Raw genomic sequence first — 14,105 nt, forward strand, 5'->3', positions numbered from 1 at the left:
AACCAGCTAATATATATATATGAAAGATATATATTATATATATATATATAATGAAAGATAGAAGGACTTACTGACATGGAATCATTTTAGCCTCTTCCAGTGTCCCTGGATTAATCCAGGAATCTGAGATTAAGTTTTCCTATCTTGAAATTGTCTTAAGATTTAAAAACAAGCCTACCCTTGGTATGTTAATCCAGTTCACCGCTCCTACTCTGGTTTCAGCTTATAAGTATGTATTGTTTTGGTTTGCTCTCAGTCCTTTAGAAGCCTCCCACACTTCTCAGTACTCCAACAGTTTTATACACGCACACACACACACACACACATGCTCTGTTTTGTAATGTGAGGGCTCATAATGTATCTAGTCCAACAGAGTACTGGGGCTTGAGCTGCTTATCAATTTTTTAAAAATGCAAACAGATGATATTTCTCTATAGCATGTGCACTATGATAGGTAGAATTCTGTGATGGCCACCAAGAGTCCTGTTCCTTGGTGTATAAACTGCATAATTCCCATTCCTTGGGTGGCAGAACCTATAAACATGATGAGACACTTACTTTGATGATTGCTGCTGCTGCTAAGTCTCTTCAGTTGTGTCCGACTCTGTGCGACCCCACAGATGGAAGCCCACCAGGCTCCCCCATCCCTGGGATTCTCCAGGCAAGAACACTGGAGTGGGTTGCCATTTCCTTCTCCAATGCATGAAAGTGAAAAGTGAAAGTGAAGTCGCTCAGTTGTGTCCGACTCTTAGCGACCCCATGGACTGCAGCCTACCAGGCTCCGCCGTCCATGGGATTTTCCAGGCAAGAGAACTAGAGTGAGGTGCCATCAACTTCTCCAACTTTGATGATTAAGTTATGCTATATGGCAATAGTAAAGGGAAGTTCCATATGTAATGAAGATCCCTAGCTAATGGAATTTGAGTATGCAAAAGGGAGACAATCATGGGTGAATCAAATTTAATCAGGTGAGAGAGAAAAGTCCAAGAGATGGTGTACTTCTGGCTTTGAATGGGTTAAATACCATGTTGTAAGAAGGGAACCACATGTCTAGGGCTTGCTGCTGCTGCTGCTAAGTCGCTTCAGTCGTGTCCAACTCTGTGTGACCCCATGGACGGCAGCCCACTAGGCTCCCCTGTCCCTGGGATTCTCCAGACAAGAACACTGGAGTGGGTTGCCATTTCCTTCTCCAATGCATGCAAGTGAAAAGTGAAAGTGAAGTCGCGTCTGACTCTTAGCGACCCCATGGACTGCAGCCTAACAGGCTCCTCCATCCATGGGTCTTTCCAGGCAAGAGTACTGGAGTGGGGTGCCATTGCCTTCTCTGGTCTAGGACTTGAGGGTGGCCCATAAGAGCTGAGAGTTGCCCAAGCAAACAGCCAGCAAAAAAAAATGACGCCTGAGTCCTACAACTACAGGGATTAATTCTGCCAACTTGGAGGAGGACTGAGTCACAGATGATGTGCTGCTGTAGTCCACACCTGATTTCTGCCTACTGAGATCTTAAGCAGTGAACACTAAACTAACCTGGACTACTGACCACCGATGAAACTTGAGAACAAATTCATGTTTTAAAAGGCACTAGATCTGTGGTAATTGGTCATGGAGTAAAAGAAAAGTAATACACTGAAGTTTTAAGCTTGCTTCTTAAATCACAAAATCAGACATAGCAAAAATTTTTATAAGAAAATTTAAAAACTGAGATAACTAAATGAGCTCTTGGGGGGTATTTTTAATTTAAACGTACAGTTAAATATTTTAAAAGTTCACTCCATCTATAGAACAGTCAGACATTGCTCATGACTCGTATAACGCAGACAGAAACAAAGAAGTACTTGAAGAAGATGTGGTAAATTCACATTAGGTGTTTACCTGAAATAGTTCTGAGGTAAAATGTTGACATCCATCACAGCTGGTACATCCAAAGGAACAGGAGTAAAAAATACGAAAGGAGGAACAAATAATAACTTGGGTGATTTTATCTCTCCAATCAGATGTAACATTCGATAGCAAACTGGATTATCATTTAAATAAATAGGGATATCAGCTGTGTATTCTCTAGGCTGTTCTAATGAAAGAAAAACATTTTTAAAGTATTTTAGATTAGTGCACACACAGCAAAAAAAATTATATAATTTAAACCTTACTAAATATTAAGATGTACTATTAAGTTACAGTTTAGTGGAGCAGAATAGATTACCTGGAAACTGAATTTATCCTGCTAAGGAACTTAAGACATGTAATGAGGTGTCATGCAAATAAAACTCTTTTAAAGAACACTCTGTGTAGAAATAGAGCATGTTCCCTTAAAACAGATTTTCATTATTATGGGAAAATACATATACTGTGGGGACACAGTACAACAAGACTTCTATTTTTTAACTGCTTTCTGTGCCTTAACAGGAGCTACCCATCTCTTTAATATAGGCAGTATGAAGATGAGGTCAGATAACTGCCCTAAGGATCTTAGGGGACTACTGAGAAAAGGATATACTGAGAGGAATCAAACATGCTTTCTCTCAGATTTTTAGGTTTATGAAAGGCTGTTAGGATTGACTGGTTAATCTCACCTCATAGGAAAAGACAGGAAATTACCACGTGGCAACTCATAGGAGGAAAGGCAGTTTGTGCTGGAGAAAAGGGCTCAGCACAGAGGCAGCAGGCTGGTCTCAGACAACAGGTGCCAATGTCTTTTAAGACTCAAATCTCCAAACATAAATCTCATAGGCAGAAAAATATGATCTTGTGAGTCTGAACTCAATGTTGTATTTTAGAATTCAAAAACTTACTGAATTCTGAGTTTTGAATGGGCTGCTTTGAGATTATTTCTGGGTTTCAGAAAATTTAAAGGTTTCTGGGGTAATGAAGAATGAGGCTCCTTATATAATCTAAGACCACTGTGGCTTCAATAATGTATGTTTTTAAGCCCAGGTATGCCTTCTCTCTCACCTAAGAGGTAATTTATTTAAAAGTGTTATAGGCATGCTTGATTTTTTAAGAGTTAGGATTGTATCCTATGGAGGGAAACAACGGGTTTGACTGCATGGGCTCAGTCCCACACTGAAAGAAAAAAGTCAAATGGAAATTTTTCTTATTTCCATCTAAATAATCCAGACCACTTCATCTGGATATAAATGTTCATTTGGGACATAAAGGAAAAACTCTGAATAGAAATACAGATGGTAGCTTTGGCTAGACTAGTTTTTATGCTATTTCTTTTAGTACCAGACACATTAGAAACTAAGAAGAAATTCACAGAAATATACAATGAGACCTAATAAGTTTTACAAAGTAAACTTTAGATTGCAGGGAATATTTGATGCTTTCTATCATATTTTCAGAGTTCAAAACAGAGGGAATACAAAATAAAAAGATTTTTAAAGTCTACTAATCACAGTATCTGATGTCTTCTCTCTCACCTATAAATCTACACTGAATATACAAGGCCAGGATAAAAGGTATGCTGGATGTAGATTTACTGCAACACTGTCTTACAGAATATTACTGAGAGCGAACACACAGCTTAATGAATTCTTAAGACTTTAAAAGTAGTAACAGGTTCTTATACTGCCTTTTCTACTATTGACATAGCTAGTCACCGGTATTAGATTGCCAGTAGTGTAAAATATGGTAGTGTCCGAGAGATCCCGATGCAAGTGATTTACTGCGGGAGTGCTCTCAGAGGAACCTGTGGGTAAAGGAGGGAAGCAGAATAGGGAAGGGCAAGTAGCTATGAGAAGGTGTCGTTTTAGAATACAGACTCAACCTGATCTTATGGGGTCAGATGGGGTGCGGGGGTGGGGAGTGGGTTGGGTTAGCTGATAGACTAGTGTTGGTTAGACTTAATTTCCTAGGTATCTGTGCATGAGGCATCTTCCTGTTCAGTTCAGTTGCTCAGTCGTGTCCGACTCTTTGCGACCCCATGAACCGCAGTAAACCAGGCCTCCCTGTCCATCACCAACTCCCGGAGTCCACCCAAACCCATATCCATTGTGTCAGTGATGCCAACTAACCATCTCATCCTCTATCATCCCCTTCTCCTCCTGCCCTCAATCTTTCCCAGCATCAGGGTCTTTTCAAATGAGTCAGCTCTCCACATCAGGTGGCCAAAGTATTGGAGTTTCAGCTTCAACATGAGTCCCTCCAATGAAACCCAGGACTGATCTCTTTTAGGATGGACTGGTTCAATATGCTTGCAGTCCAAGGGACTCTCAAGAGTCTTCTCCAACACCACAGTTTAAAAGCATCAATTCTTCTGCTCTCAGCTTTCTTATAGTCCAACTCTCACATGACTACTAGAAAAACCATAGCCTTGACTAGACAGATCTTTGTTGACACAATAACATCTCTGCTTTTTAATATGCTGTCTAGGTTGGTCATAACTTTCCTTCCAAGGAGTAAGCGTCTTTTAATTTCATGGCTGCAATCACCATCTGCAGTGATTTTGGAGCCCAGAAAAATAAAGTCAGCCACTGTTTCCACTGTTTCCCCATCGATTTGCCATGAAGTGATGGGACCAGATGCCATGATCTTAGTTTTCTGAATGTTGAGCTTTAAGCAGGGATGCTATATTGGAGCAAAGTTTTTGCATACTATCGACAAAAACTTGGTATTTATCTCAATTATATTTTAAAAACTAAGATGTTAGTTGTATTTTTTCAGGAAAATCACCATGAAAATACCTCAAAATTTGTGAAAGAAACAAGAGAAGTAAAATGTTAAACTAAAAGACATACAGAAAGCAAATAACAAAAAGATGTAAATCTTTCCTTCACTTCATTAGTAATTAATCAGTAAAAGTAAAGTAATTCAATACAGCAACAAAAAGGCTGAGATAAGTAAAATTTAGATTAAAAAAAAATCCAGGGCCTCCCTGACAACTATTGAGCCTATGCTCTAGAGCCCAGGAACCACAACTACTGAGCCCTCACACCTCAGCTACTGAAACCACCTCAATGAGAAGCCCATGTAACTGCAACTGGAGAGTATCTCTCACTCCACAACTACAGAAAGCTCACAGAGCAACAAAGACCCAGCATAGCCAAAAATAAATAAATTATAAAAATAAAAACAATCCAAATTCATGTCATCTACAGGAGATACTTTTAGATTCAAAAAACAACTCACTCGAAAGTAAAAGGACAGAGAAATAATATACATGCAAGTAGTAACTAAAAGAGAACTGCAGTGACTATAACAATAACAGAAAATAAATATTAAGAAAAGAATTGCTACTATAGATAAATAAGGGTGCTATATGTACTAATAACAGGATAAGCTATCAAGAAGAAATGTGAAGTAGTGAAGTAAAGTGAAAGTTGCTCAGTTGTGTCCAACTCTTTGTGACTCCACGGACTATACAGTTCATGGAATTCTCCAGGCCAGAATACTGGAGTGGGTAGCCTTTGCCTTCTCCAGGGGATCTTCCCAACTCAGGGATCGAACCCAGGTCTCCCACATTGCCGGCAGATTCTTTACCAGCCGAGCCACAAGGGAAGCCCAGGAATACTGGAGTGGGTAGCCCATCCCTTCTCCAGAGGATCCTCCCAATCTAGGAATTGAACCGGGGTCTCCTGCATTACAGGCAGATTATTTATCAACTGAGCTATCAGGAAAGCCCATCAAGAATATAAAACAATTATAAACATACACATACTTAACAGAGCCACAAAGTACTTGAGAAAAATCTGATAGAATTGAAAGGAGAAATAAATAATGAAATAAAAACCCTTTAAAACTTCAACAACCACTCACAAATGTGGGAAAGTCAAGTAGGTAGATCACTAAAGAAATAAAAAGACTTACACAACATTATAAATGAAGTAGACCTAACACACATCTATGGAACATTTCCTCTAACAAAAGCAAAATACATAAACTTCTCAAGTGTATGTGGAACATTCTCTTGGGTAGATCATATTTTAGGGTATAAGGTGATCTGGTAAAGAATCCGCCTGCAATGCAGGAGACCCCTGTTTGATTCCTGGGTTGGGAAGATCCTGTGGAGAAGGGAACAGCTACCCACTCCAGTATTCTGGCCTGGAGAATTATAGTCCATGGAGTCACAAAGACTCAGACATGACTGAGTGACTTTCACTCCATTAAAAAAAGACTAAAACCATATAAACTATGTTCTGCAACAACAATGTAATAAAAATAGAACTCAATATTAAAGTGAAATATGGGAAATTCTCAAATACATGAAAATTAAACAGCACACTCCACAAAAAACTAATTGTTAAGGAATGGTAAGGTAAGTTAAAAAAAAATACCTTGAGATTAAAAGGAAAACAAAACATGCCAAAATTTATGTGATACACCTAAATCAGTGCTCAGAGTGAAATTTATAACTATAAATGTCTATATATAAAAAGATGTTTCAAATCAATACCTAACACCTTGCACCCTAAGAGATAAGAAAAAAAATTACAGCCAAACAAAGCAGAATAGAGAAAATAATAAATATTAGAACAGAAATTAATTGAATTTAAGCACAGGAAAAAAATTAGGCAATCAAAAGTTGGTCTTTGAAAATAACAAATTTTAAAAATCATTAGCAAGACTGACCAAGAAAAAAGAAAGAAAAGATTCAAAAATCATGAATAAAAAAGGGAAAATGCTCACTTTACAGAAATGTAATAAATGAATTATGAGAGAACACAATGTACAACTATATACAAACAAATTAGATAACCTAGAACAAATGGATAAATTTCTAGAAAGATATAAACTACTTCAATTGATGAAAGAAGAAATATAAAATATGAACTACATATTATAATATGTAATTATAAGAATTATAATTATAAGAAGAAATATAAAATATGAACTAAATATGAACTTAAAATATGAATATACTTAAAGGAATGAAAGTAGGAATCAAAACATTTCCCACATGGAACAGCCAAAGCTGAAACAACTTCATTGGTGGAATTTACCAAACATTTCATGAATAATTAATATAAATCTTCATAAAAACAGAAATGAAGGGAATAAAATACTTCACAAGCCATTCTCTAAGACCAAGAGAAATAAAGAATCATGTTTATGGTTAGTTGATTTTCAACAAGGTACCAAGATAATTCAGGGGGGAAAGATATTTTTGTTTTTTATACAGTGATGCATATAAAACAACACCTTGATTGCTGGAAAAGCATATTATTCTTGAAGGGAAAAACTCAATTATATGCCTTTTTCTAGAAACTAGAAAAAATAATCTGTAGTTCATTAGAAAATCAAATGTGTAAAGCTTCCAAATTGTTTTCAAATACATATTTAATGGAAGAAAACTGTTATACCAATTATTAAAAGGTACAGTTATATTTTTGCAATTAAAAAAAACCAGGAAAGTAGAAATATAGATAAACAAACATTCTGGCCAGCTTTCCCCAAAGCAAGCAATCCATGTAAGTCAGAGGTTGTGATGTCTTTTCTGATAAACCCTTAGAGATCAGACACCATCACATCCATAAAATCCCACAAGTCATATATTAACCTTATTTGATGTAGGAGGGGAGTATATAACAGCATGAACACCAGGAGGAAAGGATCAAAGGGAGTCATTTATAATGATAGTTACTACAAAATTTTAGTAAGAAATTTCTTAAAACTGTTTTAAGTACATATAATAATATAAAGTTTCATATACATAGTAAAATAAAATATGTGAATGATAAACTGATATAGAAATAACAACAAATACAGGAAAAAGGTACCTACTTGGACAGAAATTTACAGCAACATTACACTCTTCATTTGGTTGCAGAGTTCCACTGAGTGTGCTAAATTTGAATATACCATCTTTGAAAAGCTTGCCAGTATTTCTAATATCCAAATTCCACACTACATCTTTTCTTGAAGTATTATGTAATACCAGATTCTGTTCACACATAAAAAATAAAAGAAGAAATTTATAAAGATTACAATATGCAATCTAAAATTTAGTTTGTATTGCCATAGCAACTTGATGGTCCTATGAACAAAGTAAGCAATTATAAGTGGTAATCACAGATAAAATGTTTTAAAGGTGAATATTAGACAAACAAACAGGTACATGAATATGTCCATAGCCTGTTAACAACTATGAAAGTACTCAAAGGAGCTATGCTAGCTAGAAAGGATGCAGAGTAACAAGAACCTTCATTCATGAAGGTAGAATGCAAATTGGTACAGTCATGTTGGAAGACAGTTTGACAGCTTCTTATAATGCTAAACATACACTTACCAAATGACCCAGTAAACCTAGTTTTAATTATTTTCCTAAGTAAATTGAAAATTTATGTTTATACAAAAATCTGTATGTGAATGTTTACAATAGCTTTGCTCATAATCACGAACCACTGGAAGTCAAAACAAACATGGTTTCTATCAACAAATGAATGCATAAAAAAACTGCAGTACAGCGATAAAATAGGATAAAATTCAGTGATAAAATAAGTAAAATATTAATTCAAGTAAAAACATAAGTGAATATTACATATTTACTTAATTTTAAGTGAAAGATGCGAAGTCCAAATGTCTACATATTGTATAATTAAATTACCTGTCAGTCTGGAAATGCAAAATTTTGTGGATGGAAAATAAAATCAATTGCTGCCAAATGTTGGTGGAAGGAGAAGTAGTTAATTGCCAAGGGGTTATAGAGAGATTTTTCAGTGTGATAAAACTGTTCTATATGGCACTGAAGTGGTAAACCCTTCTATACAATTTCCAAAAACCCAAATAATTATATACTGCAAGGAGTAGACTTAAAAATATGAAAATTAAAAGGAATCAACCAAGATGTCAGGGATCCCAGGATGGATTGTAGACTGTGACAAATTATATCGCAAAAGAATGAAATAACCTCACTGAAGGTACTGGGTAAAGAATGGCCTACATAATTCTGGAAAACTGTGTTTTGACTGGAAACTACATAAAGCTAAAGACAAAAAGATACTCTTTATAAACACTGTACTCTAGTTGGAAAATATGCTAATAATTCTAACAGAGTACAAGTTGCTGCTGCTACTGCTGCTGCTAAGTTGCTTCAGTTGTGTCCGAGTCTGTGCAACCCCATAGACAGCAGCACATCAGGCTCCCCCGTCCCTGGGATTCTCCAGGCAAGAATCCTGGAGTGGGTTGCCAGTTCCTTCTCCAATGCGTGAAAGTGAAAAGTGAAAGTGACGTCGCTCAGTAGTGTCCAACTGTTAGCAACCCCATGGACTGCAGCCCAACAGGCTCCTCTGTCCATGGGATTTTCCAGGCAAGAATACTGGAGTGGGGTGAGAGTGCAGGTTAAAAATCCTGAAACTTCTTTACTAAGTACACCAGCGTTAAAAAAAAATAAGTAAATACATTATAAATAAGAGATTCAGACTTCTCATTGTCATAGAAGAGTTAAAAATGAACAAGGGAGAAAGATGGAATGAACCTTGTGGCGCAGGATTAGAGTAAGAGCTATAAGTTAAAACTCATGTTTAGATAGGTAGACAGGAAAAGGTAGATATAAATAGATGATAGGCAGGTAGATAGAAAAATTACCAATATATGTGTATTCATGGATTTTTACACATACAAATATTTCCTGGCACTATCTCCCAAAAGGACCTAGAACATGTGACACCACAGTAGCAGCTAGCACATCTTGTATATAGACCTTGTTTTCTAAATACCATTCTCCCATAAAAGATACTGAGGTTTCTTGGAGAAAATGTTGACTCGAGAGCTAGAACAACTAAAATAAAAGTGGCCCTTGACCATTTTGTAGTCATAGAAAGTAAGAGAAATGTTTAAAAATCATAAGAACAAGAGCACGTCAAAGGGTCAATCTAAAAGATGTTCTAATAGCCAAAGTTGGAACAATTTTAGCAGCATAAACAAAAATGAACATTGGATTAAAACTGAGAGTAGGAAGTAAATATATGTGGGTTCATACTGACAAATAAATAAATAAAGGGAGGGAGGAAGGGAATAACCTTTCTTACAGAAAAATTCCAAATAATATACGTAAATGTCCCCTCCAGAAGATGGAGCTTGACCCCCTACACCTTGAGTGTGGGATGAAATTGATGACTCACTTCCACAGTATAGTGTGCAAAGGGGAAAAATGGCTTCTCCAGCTTTACAGTAGAGAAACACGGTGTGTTTATTGATAACATGTACTCCTTTCACATGATGTGACAAAATGAACATTTCACCTATGTGACATTTTCTTCCCCAAAGTCCATAGAAAATAAGAACGGAGACCAGTCAGGTGAAAAATATAAGACAAACCAAAATTAAGGAACATTCTGGAAAAAAAAAAAAAAAAAAAACTACCAGACCAGTATTCTTTAAAATTAACAAGGTCATAAAGTATCAGCAAGTTTGAGAAACTATCATGTAATAGAAGAGACTAAATGCCATATGGTATGCTGGATAGGACCCTGGGCAGTAAAAGTGAAATCTGAATGCAGTCTGTTGTTTAGCTAATAATATTTTCAGTTCAGTTCAGTTCACTTCAGTCACTCAGTCGTGTCTGACTCTTTGTGACCCCATGAATCGCAGCATGTCAGGCCTCCCTGTCCATCACCAACTCCCGGAGTTCACTCAAACTCACGTCCATCAAGTCGGTGATGCCATCCAGCCAGCTCATCCTCTGTCGTCCCCTTCTCCTCCTGCCCCCAATCCCTCCCAGCATCAGAGTCTTTTCTAATGAATCAACTCTTCGCATGAGGTGGCCAAAGTACTGGAGTTTCAGCTTTAGCATCATTCCTTCCAAAGAAACCCCAGGGCTGATCTCCTTTAGAATGGACTGGTTGGATCTCCTTGCAGTCCAAGGGACTCTCAAGAGTCTTCTCCAACACCACAGTTCAAAAGCATCAATTCTTCGGTACTCAGCTTTCTTCACAGTCCAACTCTCACATCCATACATGACTACTGGAAAAACCATAGCCTTGACTAGATGGACCTTTGTTGGCAAAGTAATGTCTCTGTTTTTAAATATGCTATCTAGGTTGGTCATAACTTTTCTCCCAAGGAGTAAGAGTCTTTTAATTTCCTGGCTGCAGTCACCATCTGCAGTGATTTTGGAGCCCAGAAAAATAAAGTCTGCCACTGTTTCCACTGTTTCCCCATCTATTTCCCATGAAGTGGTGGGACCGGATGCCATGATCTTCATTTTCTGAATGTTGAGCTTATTAATGCTAATTTGTTAGTGTTAAAAAATGTTTCCTGGTTGTATAAGGTGTTAACACTAGGGAAAGTTGTGTAACGTGTATGCCAAATCTCTCTGCACTGTCTTTGTGAAATTCCTGTGAATCTGGGAGCTATGTACATGACTTGTATGCAGACTCATCTTTCCAGTGCTAATCATTATGAAAATAAAACCTTCAACCAGGTTTTTAAAAACCCTGCTCTTCAAAATTTGAAGAGTATAGAATGATCTATGTAATCATCACCACAATAAAATAGCATACTTTGTTTCTTTCAAAGCATGATTGATTTAAAATAATCAGGATTTTAAAAATGAGTCAATTTTATTCTGAAATGTCTGTATGTACTGAGACATCTATTTAGTCCTAATATTTGTGTACTCTGTAAGGAAGTTCCTTTGCACCTTGTAAAGAAGACATCTTTTTTTCCTTTTCTTAACACAGAAGGTGGGCATGGTATCATGCTAGTTATGTGAATGCCTCATTTTTCTCATTCTGAATTTGAGGAAATGGTATCTCCAAAATACAATTCACGTCTTTCTATATCCTATCCTAATAATAGAACTGATGCACTCATCAAGGGAGAAACATTGGTTAATTAATTTAGTATAAGTGGTGGTTTAGTCGCTAAGTCATGTCCAACTCTCATGACCCCATGGACTGCAGGCCTCCAGGCTCCTCTGTCCGTGGGATATACCAGGCAAGAACATCCGAGTAGGTTGCCATTTCCTTCCCCAAGTATATGTAGTATTGTGTTATTTTTCTTTATAAATTCATCATAATGATACATGTACATAGTTTATACAAATAGGGAAAATATACTTATCAAAAAGTTGGCCCACTCAACTCTTACTCATCAACACTCCTGTTTCCCAGAAGCAACCAATTTTAACCAATTCTTATTTCAATTTTCTCTAAAATAGTTATAGTTAATTCTGTGTGATGCTAACATAGCTTACTTTAGGTTTTTAATTGCTTCCACAACAAATTACCACAAACAGTGGTTTAAAACAACACAAATGTGTCACATTAGAGTCTTATTGATTAGAAGGTCAATGCAAATATCACTGGACTAAAATCAAGAAGACTAAAATCACAAGACTAAAATCAGAGGAACTGTGATACTTTCCAGAGGCTCTAGAGAAGAATCTGTTTTCCTGCCATTCTCAGTTCAGACATCTTTGGCTGGTGGCCTCCTTGCACCAGCAACATCACATCTCTCTGACCGCTCTTCTGTCATCACGACTTCTGACCACAGTCAAGAAAAGTTCTCTGTTTATAACTTCTCATGTGATAAAACTGGGGCCACATGCATAATCTCAGATAATCCCTCGTGCTCAGGATCATTAATCTTAATTACATTATACATCGGCAAAGTGTCTTTTACAATATAAAGGATTCTATTCACAAATGCAGGAAAAGTGATATAGAAGACAAAAAAGGAGCACCACAAATACAAATTTCTACAATATATGCCTGAGCTTCTTTCTTATGCATATCTTTATATTTTCAGATGGATTCATAATTAGAAGAAAGGCAGAAATATCTAATAAGAAAAAAAGAGCAGATTATCATAGAAGTGACTATAATATATCTGGACTTTTTCAATTTATATTATTGCCTCTCAATTAATTTCCTCACCTGTATGAAACATATTTCATGTGAATTTTAACCATAGCTTCTATTTGTATAAGACAGATAACCATTCAATTTATTTTATATTTTAGTTTTACATTAAAATATAAATATATAAATGGCTTTATATGTGTTTATGTACTTTGATTATTACTTATGAGAAATAGGCTCTCTCTCTCTCTCTCTCTCTCTATATATATATATATATATATATACACACACACACACACACACACACACACATATTCTTACAACACAGGCTTCAGAATAATCATCTTAATAAGCTAAAAACCATAATCAGAAAAAAAAATTGTAAACTGTATCAATTATACATACCTGAGTTTTTGTGACCCTGTTATTAGGATCCAGACTATGTAATGGGATTTCAAAGATAAAATGAGTGCTGGATAATGTCACTGGTGCTTGCAACACTGCAAAAGGAAAGTAAAAGTAAAGTGAAAGTGTTAGTTGCTCAGTCGTGTCTGACTCTTTGCGACCTCAAGGACTGGATCCTGACAGGATCCTCTGTCCATGGAATTCTCCAGGGAAGAATAATGGGGTAGGTAGCCATTCCCTTCTCCAGGGGATCTTCCCGACTCAGGGATCAAACCCACACCTCCTGCATCGGCAGGCATATTCTTTACCATCTGAGTCACCAGGGAACATACTGTTAAAATATTAATGACATAAGCTCACAGATAATTCTTACTTTACCTTAAATTTTCTACCTATTGCTATATTTCCAGCCAGGAAACAAAATTATTTTTAAAAACATTTCAGGAATAACTTGGATTATCATAAGTTCCAATTTTGTAATGGTAGTTAATTACAAGTAAATATAAAATGTACCCTTGAGACAATAAAAGAACATAAAATATACTAAATATTTATCTCAGGACAAAAAGTAGACAAAATTAAAATGATCTCCACAGTAAAGTTTGACCAATGCAGAAGTAGAGAAGTGAAAAGAAATACAGAAATAAAAATTATTGTAATAAAGGGAAAATATATATATGGCATATCATGAAACATACATGAAACAAAAAGCTCCAGGGAGAAAATGGTTATTCTATGGAAGATCAGGAATACAATTATCTATAAAAATACACTAGATAAGGAATTATTATCTGCTGGAAACTCTTATATTTTTAAATAGATTGTTAGAGTAATTTTAGTTCACAGAATTGTGCAGAAAATACAGAGATATCCTTTATATCCCCCTCCCCACTGCCACACACACACAGCCTCTTCCATTATCAACATCGTCTACCACAGTGGTACATTCATTATACAGGA

General features: G+C 36.2%; 1 protein-coding gene across 4 annotated transcripts in view; it reads right to left on the bottom strand.

Moving 5' to 3' along the window:
* CFAP47 (cilia and flagella associated protein 47) overlaps positions 1 to 14,105 on the bottom strand; it is a 562,308-nt gene that overhangs the window by 434,730 nt on the left and 113,473 nt on the right. For all 4 annotated transcript variants that reach the window (XM_070784977.1, XM_070784976.1, XM_070784975.1 and 1 more), the window contains 3 exons: positions 13,146 to 13,240; positions 7,720 to 7,879; positions 1,873 to 2,068 (listed from right to left, as the gene is read on the bottom strand). In XM_070784977.1, coding sequence (XP_070641078.1) covers positions 1,873 to 2,068; positions 7,720 to 7,879; positions 13,146 to 13,240 — 451 coding nt within the window. The remainder of the gene's footprint in view (positions 1 to 1,872; positions 2,069 to 7,719; positions 7,880 to 13,145; positions 13,241 to 14,105) is intronic.

Source organism: Bos indicus, chromosome X (assembly GCF_029378745.1).
Source record: "Bos indicus isolate NIAB-ARS_2022 breed Sahiwal x Tharparkar chromosome X, NIAB-ARS_B.indTharparkar_mat_pri_1.0, whole genome shotgun sequence".
In the NCBI taxonomy this organism is placed as follows: domain Eukaryota; kingdom Metazoa; phylum Chordata; class Mammalia; order Artiodactyla; family Bovidae; genus Bos; species Bos indicus.